The sequence below is a fragment of the Struthio camelus genome, chromosome 7 (genome assembly GCF_040807025.1).
Source record: "Struthio camelus isolate bStrCam1 chromosome 7, bStrCam1.hap1, whole genome shotgun sequence".
Lineage (NCBI taxonomy): Eukaryota > Metazoa > Chordata > Aves > Struthioniformes > Struthionidae > Struthio > Struthio camelus.
Genome location: NC_090948.1, coordinates 38,267,575 through 38,282,727, shown reverse-complemented (window position 1 = coordinate 38,282,727; position 15,153 = coordinate 38,267,575). Strand labels below are relative to the sequence as shown.

General features: G+C 40.1%; 2 protein-coding genes across 19 annotated transcripts in view; one reads left to right on the top strand and one right to left on the bottom strand.

Moving 5' to 3' along the window:
* LRRTM3 (leucine rich repeat transmembrane neuronal 3) overlaps positions 1–511 on the bottom strand; it is an 89,266-nt gene extending 88,755 nt beyond the window's left edge. For all 6 annotated transcript variants that reach the window (XR_694191.2, XM_009675969.2, XM_009675989.2 and 3 more), the window contains exon 1: positions 3–511. Coding sequence is in view for 5 of the 6 variants with exons in the window: in XM_009675969.2 (XP_009674264.1) it covers positions 3–6 (4 nt within the window). In the remaining variant the exon portion in view is untranslated. The remainder of the gene's footprint in view (positions 1–2) is intronic.
* The window catches only part of CTNNA3 (catenin alpha 3), a 571,770-nt gene that overhangs the window by 271,494 nt on the left and 285,123 nt on the right, over positions 1–15,153 (top strand). The gene's annotated exons all lie outside the window — the stretch shown is intronic.

The following is a 15,153-nucleotide window of genomic DNA, read 5'->3' as shown; positions in this document are numbered from 1 at the left end:
ACCCATCCTTTGTGTTGTTCAAAGGTCGTCCTTAGGTCTTTTGTTTTTTGCTTAGTGTGCCACAAGCATGGCAGCCCCTGTCAGCTGCACTGTAGTGAGTCAGGGCTCGCTGACACCCAGGAAGAAAAATTGGACCCCTTGGGAGATGGACCGATTTTGGAACATTATTCTTTGCCAGCCATGCAGAACACTCCAAGAATATATCAATCCCAACACAGCATTCGCAGCAAAATGTCAAATTCTTCCTAGGTAATAGGATCTTCATGGATATTATGTTTTTGCATCTTTATAGTTAGGAACGTGGCTTTTAAAATTTCTCTTTATAGGAAAGCATGTTAGATTCCTCCAAGCAACATTTAGCTATCTGAATTCAGACATCTGTATTCCATAGCCCAGCAGTTCCCTCACTTAGCACCCGATCCAGCTAGGAAGCTGCCTTGTAGCACAGAAGGGAGAATCAGCCCGTGCAGCGACCAAGCTCTGCTCACTTCTGCGTACTGTCGTTCTGAAAGCTCTGTCCGACTGTTGCTTTGGTTTCAGTGAATGCAGTCTTATGTAAAGCTGCCCCCAGTGGTGAAGAATATTATGGGCATGTGCAGAAATGTCTTCCTTTTATCTTGCAAATGAGTAAGCTCTGCTGGGAAAAGAGTGATTGTTCAGAGGGACTAATAGGAGCAGGATGGTCAGCCTCCGTGTAAACTAGTGAGATGTGCTGAAATATCCAAATCCTCTTAGTCTCTTTTGCTGTTTGTGAAAGCTGTCTTGAGTCCTTAAACTTAATAGCTCAGCATGCGCTGCTGAGACTTTTATCTGAAAGGCTAACATGCTATTTGTAAGACATAGATACAAATCTTCAGTCCTAAGGTTTCTTTTTTTTTTTTTACATTGTGTTACACATGTGCACACATGACCTTTTTGCAATAACTCACTACTTTTTTTTAGTGAAGTATCAGCCCCTCAGTGTGTCTCTAATCAAGCATTTCAGTGGGAACACTATATTTAACCATATGAAAAATGTTTTGGAGCTGACATTTTGCCTTTTTACTTTTTTCTCTTCTGTTGAAAGGCACAGTGCCAGGAGGTTAGAAGAGAGTGTTGTGCTCAATTTATTTCCCAACTTACTGTCACTTGGCTCCGCAACACTAACCCTTCAAACACAGGCTTCCATAACCCTTACAGCATGGAGACTAAACAGGCTTGGTGTGGTACCTGACTCAGGTGAAGGGTTTTTACTGTAACTTAAGGCATGGACAGGACTTTATGTGAAGGTACAGTAAGTAGAGTTCTTCTAAATGTGTGACCCTTGGCAGCCGTTATATATTGCATAAATAACCTTTCTCTCCTTCTGTAATCTTCCCTTCCTCCCGTGTCCTGCAGAGAAAGGACACATCCTCTTATGTGGCCAGAGCAAAGGTAAGATGGCATTACAGCAAATGCACCCTACTAGCAGCCTTCACCAAGAAGTACGTGATCAGAGATAATGGTGGGGAAGCGTAAAATCATGGCTCTGTGTCTTGCAAGAATAGGCTAGAGCCCCAAGAGAAGCTGCTCCTTAAAAGAGGACTAAAGATTACTCCCTCAAATGTAACCAGACAGCTCTGAGAGCTTGTTGTCCTCTCTGAGGCAGAATCCTTACCCCTTGGAATGAGAATCCTTACCCCTTGGAATGACATACTTTAACTTTTCCCTTATTATATGCTGCCGTGAGCACTGAAAAACTTAAAATGAGGTGAAACCTGAAATTTTCCACACTTTAAAATGCCAGCATTGCCTAATGTTCAGACTGTGTGAATGGCTTCAGGCTTAGGTTGATCCCACTAGTCTTAAAGCAGCTACCTGTAGTGCCTAAATTACGAGTACAGTTGCCCCAGCCAGAACTATGAACATTTGGCTCATGCCCTGAGCCAAAAACACATATCTGCATCAAGCCACATCCTGTGAAAATTCTCCCCTGCGGGTCAGGTCCTTGGAGAGGGAGAGAGTTAATTCCTCTGTTAATCTCTGTCATCATCTCCCATTCTCTACTACAGCTTGTTTCTGGTATTTAAATCTGATCTGTGGGATTGAGGAGCCGGCGACAAACTGCAGGCTGCTGTGGGAAACGTGATAGTCTGGGGAGCTGCTCTTCTGACAAGAGCATCATGTGTCAATCCTGGTGTGCCTTTTGTGGGTTGCCCATCACTGCCTTGGGGTCTTTCTGTACTTGATCGAGCAGGATTGGCATATTCAGAAGGCAGTTCAGTAAGCTGATTTGTCTCTTGGAACTGCCACTTTTCCTCCATCAGTCGAGGATGCCCGTGACAAGTAAGCCCTTGACTGAAGCAGCTCAGCTAGGTTCCTAAACTTAGGTGGGATGAAATTAGGTTCCAGCACAGCACACAAAGCTTCATATAACATTGAAATTCTTTTTCCAGAAGAGTTAGTGCTAGTTAGTGTGCTAGCTCGATCTGTGCCTTTTCCACAGACTTTGCCTGTTCCCTGGCTTTTCCTCCTGTGTCTTCTCTCCTTGCTTCTCTTCATCATGGAGTAACTTCTCTGCCATCATGAGTCAGCAGAGCTTCAGTAGCTCTTCCAGGGTTTTAATAATTGCCAATGTAGTGGACAAATACGAGGAACAGTCACTCTTTTACTGTGAGTTATTTGATGTCTCACCCCTTTCAGAAAAATGAAAGAGATGAACAGAGGGAGCATCAAATCTATGTTAATGGATTGCCAAATTCAATTTTCTTTACTGAGATCCTTTTTGAATTACACAAGCAGGAAAAGTGCCAGGGTCTGATAAACAGTTTTTTAAACTTGCATTTCTGTATCTTTGTACAGCTGAATGGGTTCTTTGGAAATTGTGGGAATAAAGCTGCTCCCAGTACAAAACATTTCATACAAATTCTCAGCACAGTCTGATGGCCATATTGTAAGCTATGAAAAGCAGAGAATTAAGTTAAAGCTTCATTTTAGATAAGAAGATAACTTTTTTGTGAGTGATTTAACCTTTTTCTTGTTTGAAATACATGTGTTTTATATCTGTGCAACACCATTGTGTTACCATCTGATTTACGCAACCAGTAAAAAAAACAGTTGAGGCCAAACTGTTTGGTTAGCTTTTCTTATGGATAAGCTCCTTTTCACATTAACAGTGGTACATTAGAATTAATATTGCAATTCTTGAGTGGCTAAAGTGCAGGAATTCGATAAAAGATTGGCATGAATTTAATTTGTGTTCCGTGTGAGTCTGTGCGTGTGTATGTGTAGGTACTCATTCTGCAAAATAGTTACTGGAGTCATAGGGCATTTTAGGTTCACCTGCCTGTAGCATTGCCAGTCAGTACTGCCTGCTGTCCTGGAATAGCTGCTCCAAGTAAGCAACAAGAAGTGAAAACTGCAAATAATGGAAATCTCAGTCACTTTGCACTGACTGAATATTAGTGCTCAGAACAGTGTTATTCCTTTTCTTGTACCTCTGAAGACAGCATTTTATGCAATTCCACAAAGGCAGATACTGTTAAGAGAAATATTTATTTGTGTACTCTGTCACACAGTCTGTGCTTTGGGACTTCAGCCTTAGACATAAATTGAGATGCTGCAGAACTTGGGAGGCGTATTAGTTTTGAGCTATGCTTTATCAACTGTATGGCTCCACAATCACTCTGCTTTGTTTTCCTAGGCTTTTTCTGGGGGTAAAAATGGCACATATCAGAAAATACATTGACCAATGTGTTGGTAAACATGCCTTAACATGCCTGCAGATGGAGAGAGTGATGTTTTGGGAGGAGTTGAGGATGAAAACAGTTTCAGAAAACAGTGATCAACACTAGAGACAAATTGAGTTTGAAGTTGTTCTAAAATGGTGCGCTATCCCAAAGTAATGATGGCCAGATTTTTCTCTTGATACAAAGCTTTCAATAGATTTTTCTCCCTGGATATTGTTCTAGATGCAAAATCAGTACAGTAATTTGCTTTAGTTTACTTTCATGCTTGTTTTGGTTTTGTCTGTTTAGTTAAACCCTAGTGCATTTTCTTCTTCCGCTCATTCTGACTGTGGTCTCTGTGCCTAGCTGCAGCCTCCCTGTGGAAAGCTTCCCACTACTCTCCTGCACCTTAACACTAACCGCAGCCAGAATAGCAAAAGGTGAGTCAGTAGCTCACATTCACTGTGCAAGCCAGTACCTCCACCTGGCTGGTTTGGAATTAAAACAGCTTACAAAGGACAGGAAAAAAAAAGCAGAACTTGCATTTTTCAGGATCATGAGAAGACACTGATAATGACAAGGTGCATCTAGTTGCTAGGGACATTTGAAATGGAGGGAAGACAGAATTATCAGGTTCAAATAAAACAGGGGCAAAAGATACAGGGAAGAGATGTAAGCTTCCTGAAGCATAAGGAACCAGCAGCTACCAGGGGTTAATCTGATTCCATGTAACTTGGCAACAGCCTTTCCCTATTCTATCGCCAACTTCTCATCAGCCTTCCTGAGGGCCTTCCATGCCCACCTTGTAAAATATGGTTCTTGCTTAATGATGTTGTCAATAAGTTTTTTAAGGAATGTTTCCTTTTCTGATACTCCCATAAGAAATCCATTCAGAAGACCGATATGATCCTTTCTAGCCACAGTGCATTATGTTCTTAAAGCACAAACTTTAGAATTTACACCTCTAGATTCAGCAGTTCTGTGTTCGCAGATAGAGCTCCTGTGTCGAGGAGTGCCTTTATGTGTGTAATTGCATGTCCCTTTTGGGAACTGCAGTTAACCAAATGTCTGCACTGTGGCTTTTTTTTTTTGGTTTGTGAAGTGGCAATGTATGCCTTTCTGTAGACTTTATTTCTCTATAAAGAAACCAGGAGCCACCTGGGTTAGCAATAGTAGCTTGTTATAAACAGTACTGCAGCGTGCTATCATTTTATCATTAACAGTAGATAAGTCTAACAGAATGTATTTGTAATTTTTGAGACAGTGATTAAATGCACCTGCTGTTTTATGAGGATCAGATTAGAGTTGGGAGAGCACAACTCCCAGTGTAAATATCAGAGTGTGGGAAGACTGAGAGAAACTCAGAAGAATGCAGGATTTGCCAAAGGTTGGGATTAGGAAAGGGAAGTATGGAAGAGCCAAGTTCAAGGGCCGTGCAGGTAAGGGAAAGGGAAGCAACAGAAAGTACTTCGGAGAAATGGGGGAGGGGGACTGAAAGTAGGGGGGTATCTTATCCCAGCACTTTGTTAGGACTGACGTAAATAACAATGGTGTTAAATATCAGATGAAGGAGACGGATAAATGAAAATACTCCCTTATTCTCCTGGTAGGAACAATTAGCTTTGCAAGGCCTTCCTTGGCCTCTGTGCAGGTGGCAGGATCCCACGTTACAAATTCTGTGAGATGCTGAAAGGAGGTCCAAAGCTAAACCAGAGCCATGTCCCTTTCCAGGACTCGGCAACCTCTGAAACACCTGACTGTTTGCAGAGGGCATCAGGGACACATCTGTCAGTCTGTGCACACCTGCAGGATCTCCTCAGTGCCATGGCTCACAGGGCAACGGAGGCCATTGCTTTCCTTCTTCACAGTTACTCACTGCAGAATAACGAAGCTCTTCTAGCTGTACAGTTTTGTTAAAATCCGTGCGTTGTTCACAGGTCACAGAGGCCTCCAAGTTGTCCTGGGGTGGGTAATGCTGAATACAAGCCTGTGCTCTTTGTTCCTGGCATCCACTAGCTGGATTCTCTGGATCCCATCGTAACTCCTATATCCGTAGTGAGGGATTAGACACTTCAGCTGGTCCCCGAATTTTCCATGGGCCTCAGTTCCTTCGCTTAGGAGAGAGGGATAGTGATATTAAATATTCTATAAATTAAGCAGCTTAATAGACTTAGGCTTAATAGACTTGCTTTCCTTTCTGTCACTGGTTATTTTCAAACATGTATCTTTCCTGTCAGTTGAACCACCTTTGTGGACTTCCAGCACAAGTTATTTCATTGCTTTGGGTTTCACTTATTTCCAGTCCATTCTTTTTTCAGCTAGAATGAGCAAAATGCAAAATTTCCTGTGAGGGCAAAGTAGTCTCTTGAATCTAGGAAAATAGACTTCTTTCTCATATGCAAAATTACCCAAATTCTTTGGCTAGGAAGGTTGTCGTCTTCTGTTCACTGTAGGATTTTCTGAGGTTACAGAAGTTTCATTTTGAAAACATGCTAAAATCTGCTGAATACTACCTTTAATGTTGCATATAAAAATTGTGAAGGGTAGCTAACATTTTTCAACTCGTTGAAAAGAAGAGAGATGTGCATACATAGCTATTTCTTAGGATCAGACCCAGATTAGTAGATAAGACAATTGTTCTTGCTAGTTAGGACCACTTCCTACTTTGATCTACAGGGTCTTTAATTATTTAATTGCTCTTCAGTGTAAAAACAGGCATCCAGGTGCAAGCAATTAAAGAGTGCAATATGTCTTGATTTCATTTGACGTATCAAAATATTCTAAAATGCTTTCCAGTTTCTTTTTGCACTTGCTCGTGTATGAAAAACTGTAGGGAGAAAAAGCATTGTAAGTTTACCTGTATGAGGACTCAACTTGGAGTCGTGTGGTGTTTTGAGATTGTGATTTTCAGATCCTAAGACGGTCGAAGCAATGTGTTACCTCACAATATTGATAGCGTTTGGAAGAGAAAACTAAACGTGACAGTTGGGCAGATTTGCCACCGAAAGAGAAAAACATGGACAAAGTTAAGAGGTATATAATTACGTTAATTCACGCTGTGACTAGCATAAAAATGATTTATTCCAAGTGGTTGTAGTTGCATGCTTAGTCACCTCTTTCCCTGGCTTCAGCTGAGTTCTGGTTTCTGGCAGTTTCCTGCAAAAAAATGTTTGTTCTGTGTCTCATCAAAAGTTCTAAATTTTTGTAGTCTTTAATAATTCTATCAAGTCTTTTTCAATTAAGCAAGCTGCAGTAGTTGCTCAATATTCCAGCTGTAGTAGCTGGTGTTCCTGAAAAAGCTTAGGATCCTAATTATACTGACAGTCTTGCTTAGGTAATTAGCCTGTAATCTGCTTCTAAGAGTCGTAGAAGCAATTCTTTTGTGTCCAATAAGGATGTACTGGAACATTCTGGTTAAAAAAATACGAAAGGTGAATTATTGCAGATATCTTTTGACTAGCTCTTCCATTCTGCCTTTGCCGTCCTTCTTATTCTTTTCCCATTGGTGTGTCTGGCAAACAAAGCTTTGGATAAACCGTATGTCATTTAAATGACTTATTAGCTCATCATCTTTTCAGACCATGTCTACCCAAGAAAATCATCTTAAATTAAATAAGATGGAATACAAAAACAAACAACCAAACTCTAGCATATTAAATTGATCTGCAGAAGAGGAACAGACTCCCATATAATTCATTTCAAAACAAAAATCTTGGTTACTGCAGATTTATTCTGGTTACTCTAATGGTATATTTTACTGTTTATTAAAACTGTCTTTTTTATCCAGTGGGCAGGACAACAAGTAAATTACAAAACCAAATTAAAGGGACCGAAATGTAATACATGACATTTTCGTGGTGCATTACACTGTAAGATAATAAATATCTCTGACGTGTTAATTTTGGATTGGCCAAAGTGATGAAGAGTGCTGCAGGCAGGGAAGAAAGAGAGGAAGCTGAGATGAGAATGACAGTTTTCACCTTTACTTCTCTCTCTTGCAGCAGTAGTGGGAGAGAAGTTCAGTAGTTTTTGCATTTTGTAAATCCTGCTGTCCAAGCCTCTGTATCTCTGAAGTGGGTGAATAGTTAAAAACAAACAACAGAAAGAAAAACCCACTAAAACCCCAACTTATTTCTTACAGCCTAGTTGCATACAGAAAAGCCTGGAAAGCAAGAATTAAGGGCTGCCAGTTGGTAACCAGGTAGAGGCTCTGGTCAGCACAGGCAGTGGAGACGCAGGAGACCTGAGCCTGGGGGAGTCACGAGCTCTCTTTCTGTGTCGTGTGTGGCCCTCACAAGGCAACAGGAATACAAGAAAATAGTGAGGCCTTACAAATGTGAGCTCAGCTGCAAAATCAACCATTTTGCTTCCAGACACACAGGAAACAGGTACATCTCAATCCATTTCTTCTTTCAGGGTTCTCTTCTCTCATAGATATATGAGCAAAATACCTCATCTATGTATAATGATAAAATCCTGTGGCTTGCTGATAAGATTGTACAGGATATGTCTGTGTCATCATTTATTTGTCATTTGGCCAAATTGAAATCCAGAGCATGAATAATATGTACCAATCAAATTAACAGAAAAAAAAATGGATGTTTCCTGTGGATATTTCTACTGCTGCAGTTTGAGGCCTTTCCCCTCTTCCTTTGTAAGCGTGTAAGCTCCCATTGAAAGGATGTACTTAGTTTATTCTTTCAATGTAAGACTAAGAGGGACCCTAATCTTGATTAAGATATCTCTCTACAAATCCAGTGCGCCGAACAACTAAAGATCAAATGATGTCAAAATATTGCTCTAGCCTGCAATTGGTAGGAAGAGTAGAAAAGAAGGAATATGGAGGAAAAGCAAAATATTCTTTTTATTTTTTTGACTTATCTAAATGCATCCTTTTCAGCCTTACAGTTTATATTATGTTAATTGAACCTCTCAATATAATCTCTGAGGGATGCCTTTTGAGGTGACGTGGCCTTAGTGCGGTTTGCAGGTATAAAGGATTCACATAGGGTAGTAAAAGGACATAAATTCTCATGCTTCATGGTGAAAACCAGAAAGCAACTAATGGCAATTAGAAAAAAAAGGTACCATGTGGCCCTGTTACTGAATAAGAGCTGTCTCCTGTGAAGATTTTTGCAGTTTCCTTTGAAATACCTGCTACTTGCCACTCTGAGACAGAAAGCTGGAACAGCTCCGGTGCTCTAACACAGCAATTTCAACGTTCTTCTCTTTCTATGTGAAATAAACTCAAGTGGAATATGCTATAAGATAGAGATACCTATAAATGAGTGTAAAGTCTTAAAGTTGTATCTGTATCAGAGAATCTCTAAAGAGAAAATTATACATGTCCTTGAATATATTTGCTCCTTACATCAATACCATGGTATTTGGAATTCTGTATCAGAGACTTGCTCATCGAAGAATTATTGTTTTAATGAAATTGGTAATTAATATGTTCCCGTAAAGAGCAGAATTTAACATTACCCCCTTTTGTGCTCATAGAAACACAAGAGAAATACAAGGGTGAGTATGCCAACCTCTGCAGCATTTGAAGTGCATGCTTTGATTTTGCAAAGCTCCTTAATTTTGGGAAAACAAATTTAAGCCAGGTTCAGAAGAGGTTTGTAGTAGTAGCTACTGCTCTGGTTATTCACTGCTATGCACAAAGTCCAGATCTTTTTGTGACAGTTACTGCACCTTTTGTGAGAACTATGAGAGCTTCCTTCTGTCACTGCCCCTTACTGACTCAGCACCCCGAAGGGTGCACCCTCAGCACCTTTGCAGGGGGCTGTATTGCCTTGTCTGTGTGGGAATTAACATAGTAGGGAGGGTAAACGTCCAACTTGAATCTTCTACTTAAAAAAAAGTTGCTGCCAATTCCATCAGGGACATCGAGAGAGAGGATACTCTTTATAGCACCATTGCTGAAAGCTAAACTGCTAAACTGGTGGTAGTATTAATTATCATGCAATGAATGTTGCTTGTGTGCAGAATTTTGAAGTGGGAGAGGACTCTCCGTTGCCATTTTTCTTTCTCTTTGTATATTTAATTCCATATTATAGTCTATGAGTATGCTAACACCACAAGTTGAGTCCAAAACATAAAGGGTGCGTTGCTGGTTTGGCAAAATTAACCTCTTAAATGTTTAGCATATATCTTAATAGATATATCAGATGACCTTTCTATTGCATTTCTTTTTCACAGGCACTGATAACTATTTTGTGTCCTTTCATTTTAAAGTGTTTGTGGAGGACGTTTATGTTCTTTGATCTGTGTTTTTTTGATTTGTGTTCTTTGACCTTGCATTGCCACTTACTTGATATTTTGCAGCAAAAATGTATGCAGGCAATAGAAATGGTGTGTTTTGTGTCGGTAGTAGCTTATCTTACACAGTTCAGTGCAAAAGCAGTTAGCAGCAGCAAAGTAATCTACGTTGTTTCAGTCTCCATTCTTTCCGTTGTGGCTATTCAAGAGAGTTAGAAACTATGTATGAAACCATATATGAAATAATTAGGGAGCTTCTCATGTTGTCAAACAAAAATGAATTTTAAAATTACAGTGTGATTTACTCATCTGCCTTTATATGGAATGATACACTATTTAAAAATATTCCACAGTAGAGTGAAAGTAACAGGCATGTCAGTGACTTAGATATGAATGAATATGTCAGAACCAATGCTGTCCTTCAGCACATATTTTAATATGTCTGTCAGAGGTCATTATTAGGAGCTTAGTGATGAATTTCATGATTTAACATGGTACCGACTGGCAGTATGTTTGGCTGATTTCTGTTCTCCATGGAATTAATCATTGTCTCTATCTCTAATCTGAGCTCCACATGATTAGAACAAGGGCCAGAGGTAAATGTTTTAGGTAGAGTCACCATTTGGATAGTTTTGCCTCTGATATTCAAGGTGATTCATCTCTCATGTTTTATACTAAAATTCCATTTATCCATTTTTAATTTGAGCATTAATACTTCCTATGGAGCCTGTAAGCATGCATCAGATGTGCTTATGTGTGTTTTTAGAAGATTACTTACATTTTGGATGGTACCAATCTGTTGACTTGGAGTCTAAGACAAGCTATTGGAATTATTGCTGTTTTTGAAACAATCCGTTGGTCACACATCAACTCTTTATGAGACATAAATAAATGGACACTGCCTAAAAAAGTGCTGGTGCCTCTCTTGGATCATATCCCTGCCTTTATTTAATGGAATAGGTTTTAGCAATCATCAGCCAGCAGTACTGTCCCCCCAGTGCATTTGCCTCCCCAAGAAAGTGAATTATTTCACGTAAAGAAAGCACAGTATCAATCTGTCTGTTAAGTAGAGATGGCCTTTGTAAGAAAAGACCCACATTGATACCATATAGTTCAAATTTGCTTAGGTCTGGTTACCACGAGAGATAGATACCATTCAGTGCAAACGCACTGGCAGGAAAAGTGTTCTTCTGTTGTCTGCAAGTTTTCACTGGAAGTAGCTGCGTCCTCATAATAGTGAACGTCTTCAGTTAGGGTTAGGAAGCTATGCTGTAGCGCTGTGCCTGCCATTTGCACCTGGATTAACTTTAAACCCAAGAAGATAACTTATTTAACATTCTGAAGGGGAGCTTTTGGGTCCAGTTATTCAGGATTAATATTCCACAGGGAAAGAGGCAGAGATAATGAAATTCTCACCACCTTGTGAGAAGTCCCTCAGGTACTGCTTAAAAGGCTTGTTTGCAAGGTTCAGTTCTGCTAAGTAGCGTGGGAATATGAGATGTCATGTTTCACTATCCTTGGCTCCGTCGCAGACCTACAATTAAAGGTCAGTGTAAGTCATGTATATTCATCTGCATTACACTGAAGTGAGTAGCTTCTGTGAATCTCCAAGTGTGTCCATGTGCACTGGTATCAGTTTGTAAGGTATCAGCCCTCCGGTTTAGCACAGCCTGATGACAGTGGCATTCTTTTGTTACTTGAGGAGTTTTCTTTCTCCTCGCTACTGCCTTTAATCAATATATAAATCTAAGGAATCACTTTCTAAGGCACAAAGAAATAAGTCGACATCCATTTGATACTTATATATAGAAATTTTGGTATAGCAGACAAGGAATGCATTTTGATTTCCTGAGGATTGTTACAAGATCATGTTGCTCTGGACACAGTTTACAAGGGAAACGTGATAATCTTCAAAATACTTGTAGTTCCCTTGTAATTATAAAAGAAACAATAATAAACACTGCTGGAGACAGTCAGTCTACCCGTACTCAGAGCATTTCTTCAGTTGGTTCAAAGACTCTATAGATACATAGGTTCTTGGGACTTTCAAGGAAATTTCCCTACAGTCTCTGAGCTGCTCAGAGGTGCCAAGCTCCTGTGCATGCAGCTGGAAAGGAGCTGAAGTCACTCACTCTCCTGTTTGTAATTGTAGAAGAAGTAAATCAATGAAAACATAGGTGAAATGGGTGAGTTATCAGCAAGAAAAAACTACTCCCAAAGATAAATTCTGTCCTTTGCGTTTACTCGTCTCGTTCCCTTGCTGGCTCTCTTAATGTCCTGCTTTTCATCCAGGGCGGCACCAGCCCTAACCCTCTTTACGTGCGTATGGACTGCTCAGATGGTGTTGTGCCTTTGTGTAGAAATTAAGTGGTTTTCATTTCTAGGAGCTACTGTTTTAATAAATTGACATCAGATTTTATGTGGTGCATATTAGAAATTAGCAGATAAAGTTACCCCTTTGGCAATTTGCAAGATCCTAAAAATTTTTGTCAGAAATTGTGTTGAAAGTTGAGATTTCAGGTTGTATTTGTTGAGGTGATGATTTTCAAAATGAGTGCAAAATTGCTTCAGTTTAGTTGAAGTACTTCATGCTTATAATTTGGAAATACTTCATTTAAATTAAGTATGTATGAATGTAGAGAAATGGGAATTTTATTAAAAAACTGTGTGTTTAAAATATTACAGTTAGTTATTGAATTTCTTTGAATTTGAAATGATTTTCATTTTCACCTGCTGGCCCGACTTATTTTTGGATTTTTGCAACAAGATTCAAAACTTCAGACACATTTTATGAATGAAAAATACAGACTGATGTTTTCCCACAAGTCATTTCAGATTAAGTTAATCAACATTTTAATAAAAATACGGTTACCCAATTAACCTAATGGTAGTATATACATAGATGTACAACTATGTGTTTTTATTATGTTAAACTGATCTGACAAAAACTCAGTAAGTAGAGACCCATATACAAACTAGTTTTGATAGATTACATTGCAGTCTGTGCGATTTTATAGGGTGGGCTGTTTGCATTTGGTAATTTAAATAGATAATTGTCTTTAGAGGTTGACTGCTGTAAATTGTTTGTATGTGTCCTTCATTCATTGTAATTTATTTTTGTTTCTCTTGGTCTGGTGGGAGGTTGAATATAATTTTTTTACTGGTCGTTTTTCAAATAAGTTATTCCCTTAATACATAATAAAAATGTACAAGATGCCCTACTGAAAGAATAGAGACTGGGGAAAAAAGTTAGGAATCTGTTTCCTCAAAGTAGACTGATAACTCTAGGTGCATTTGAGGAAGTATTTATTCATATGTCTATATTAGTATCCCTTTTGAATGAGAGGTAGACAAGCGTTACAGTTCTACGGGTAGCTTGGGTTAGGAGGAAGGATAAATGTCAGAATCAAAGACTGTCGGCTTTGTTAACTCCGGTTCCCTGGACGTAGGAAGAAGCAAACGGGAGGCTGAGTTAAGGCTCTTGGGTACAGTTTCAGGCCACTTTCAGCTGATACTCAGCCCTAAAAGCTTACTTTCTTAGTTTTTTTTTTTTTCCGGGAACTACCATCTCTGTGTCTGATGAGATTAGATTTTTTAAATTCTTTTGTGGTTCGGTTTCTGTGGCGTTTCTCTCTGGTTTTCTCTACAGTACATACACAAGTCTCCATGAAGCAACCACTGTTGCCCCTTCAACAACACGGTCTAAGTTCTGACCCGTTTTGCATGTCTAGTTTGCTGGGACAGTGCCACATGCTGTGTTTCAGAGAGAGGCACCCATGGCCGTTATTTGCCTGATTCTGTGGAGGTGTAATGACTCCTCACAGCTACTTTCAACGAAACATTATTTAAAGCTGCAACTGAAGCCAGGGTTAGGATTTGGTGAGGCTGTCATGCTTACCCCTGGGGGAGATGTGCCAAGTGCAGGGTTGTGCTGAGGATGAGAGTTAGGGATTCAGGTGTTAGGGAAGGTGCTCAGGAGCGGAGCCACGGCAGAGTCCGGGCGAGGAGGGTTGCTGCTCTTACTGGTGAGGACTTTTACTCTTTGCGGACACATTTGTACTGAAGCTGGATGGGTGCAGACTGGGTTAGGGCAAGATCAGAGCTTGCTGGTTTTGGATTAATCTAAACACTGCTGGCAGAGTAAAGGTAGGGCAAGTGATATCTGTTGTTTGGGAAAATCTTGGAGTATTTCCTATGAACCAATCTGAAGAAAGGCTTTGCCTTACCTGCGCTAATATTATGTGCTATTTGGTGTAAATCTCCAAATCTTGTGTGCATGACCCAAGAACTTTTGTATAATTGCCATAACTTTATCAGAAGAGGCAGTAGCAAGTTAAGCCCCCAAGTGGTATCCATTATCTGCCTATTTTCTTGTCTTGGATTCTCTAGAACTTTATAATCAGAGAAACAGGTTTTTAAGGAAAAAATGAACAGCTCTGAGTACAGAGTGGTTAAGACTGCTTCATTTGTTTCTTCTCTGCCAGATAAAACCCCCGCCACTTCAATGTTGCCATGCAATATATTTTTTTCCCTTTTCCTGGTGATTCATTGAGATTAAGGATTTGTTAAACTTCAGTTATTTTAACTTCTGTTGATGCTTGTTCTATGATTGATATTGTGAGTGCTACTTGAAAAAGTCCACCCCTTTTTCCGCCAGGTTAACCCAGTCTGAGAGCTAGTCACATCTTCTAGGATGGATTTCATTTTTAAAAATGTGAGCTTAAAAAGTCTTACGAGTGCTGTCTTTCTAGCCGTTTTTTTCTCAGAGAAGAGACCAATGAATGTATTTGCTATTGAGCTTGAATGAATATGGAGGAATCTTACCATGTAATATTCCTCTGCTCTACTCAGTTCCTAAGCTTTTCCTTTCCCCTCCAAAAATGAAAATAAATCCCCTTCTCCCTTCTCCCTCCCTCCAAACAACATCCCACAGACCCAAGCGCCTGACAGAGAAAGCACAGGCATGCAGTAGACGTCACCGGCTGGGCTGACAGAGGCTCGAGGGAGGGTGGCTGTGCTGGTGGCCAGTGTCGTCGCGGCACTAGGGCAGAGGAACCCAAGTGGAGACGCTATGGGGGCAGGAAGGTTTGGGAGGTGGCACAGGGCAGCGGGAGGGTGGGAGGAAGTAAGGAGGAAGGAAGTAACTGGATCTAGAGGGAATTGTGGGGAGCAAGGACGAGCAGGACCTTTGATAGTGAAAACA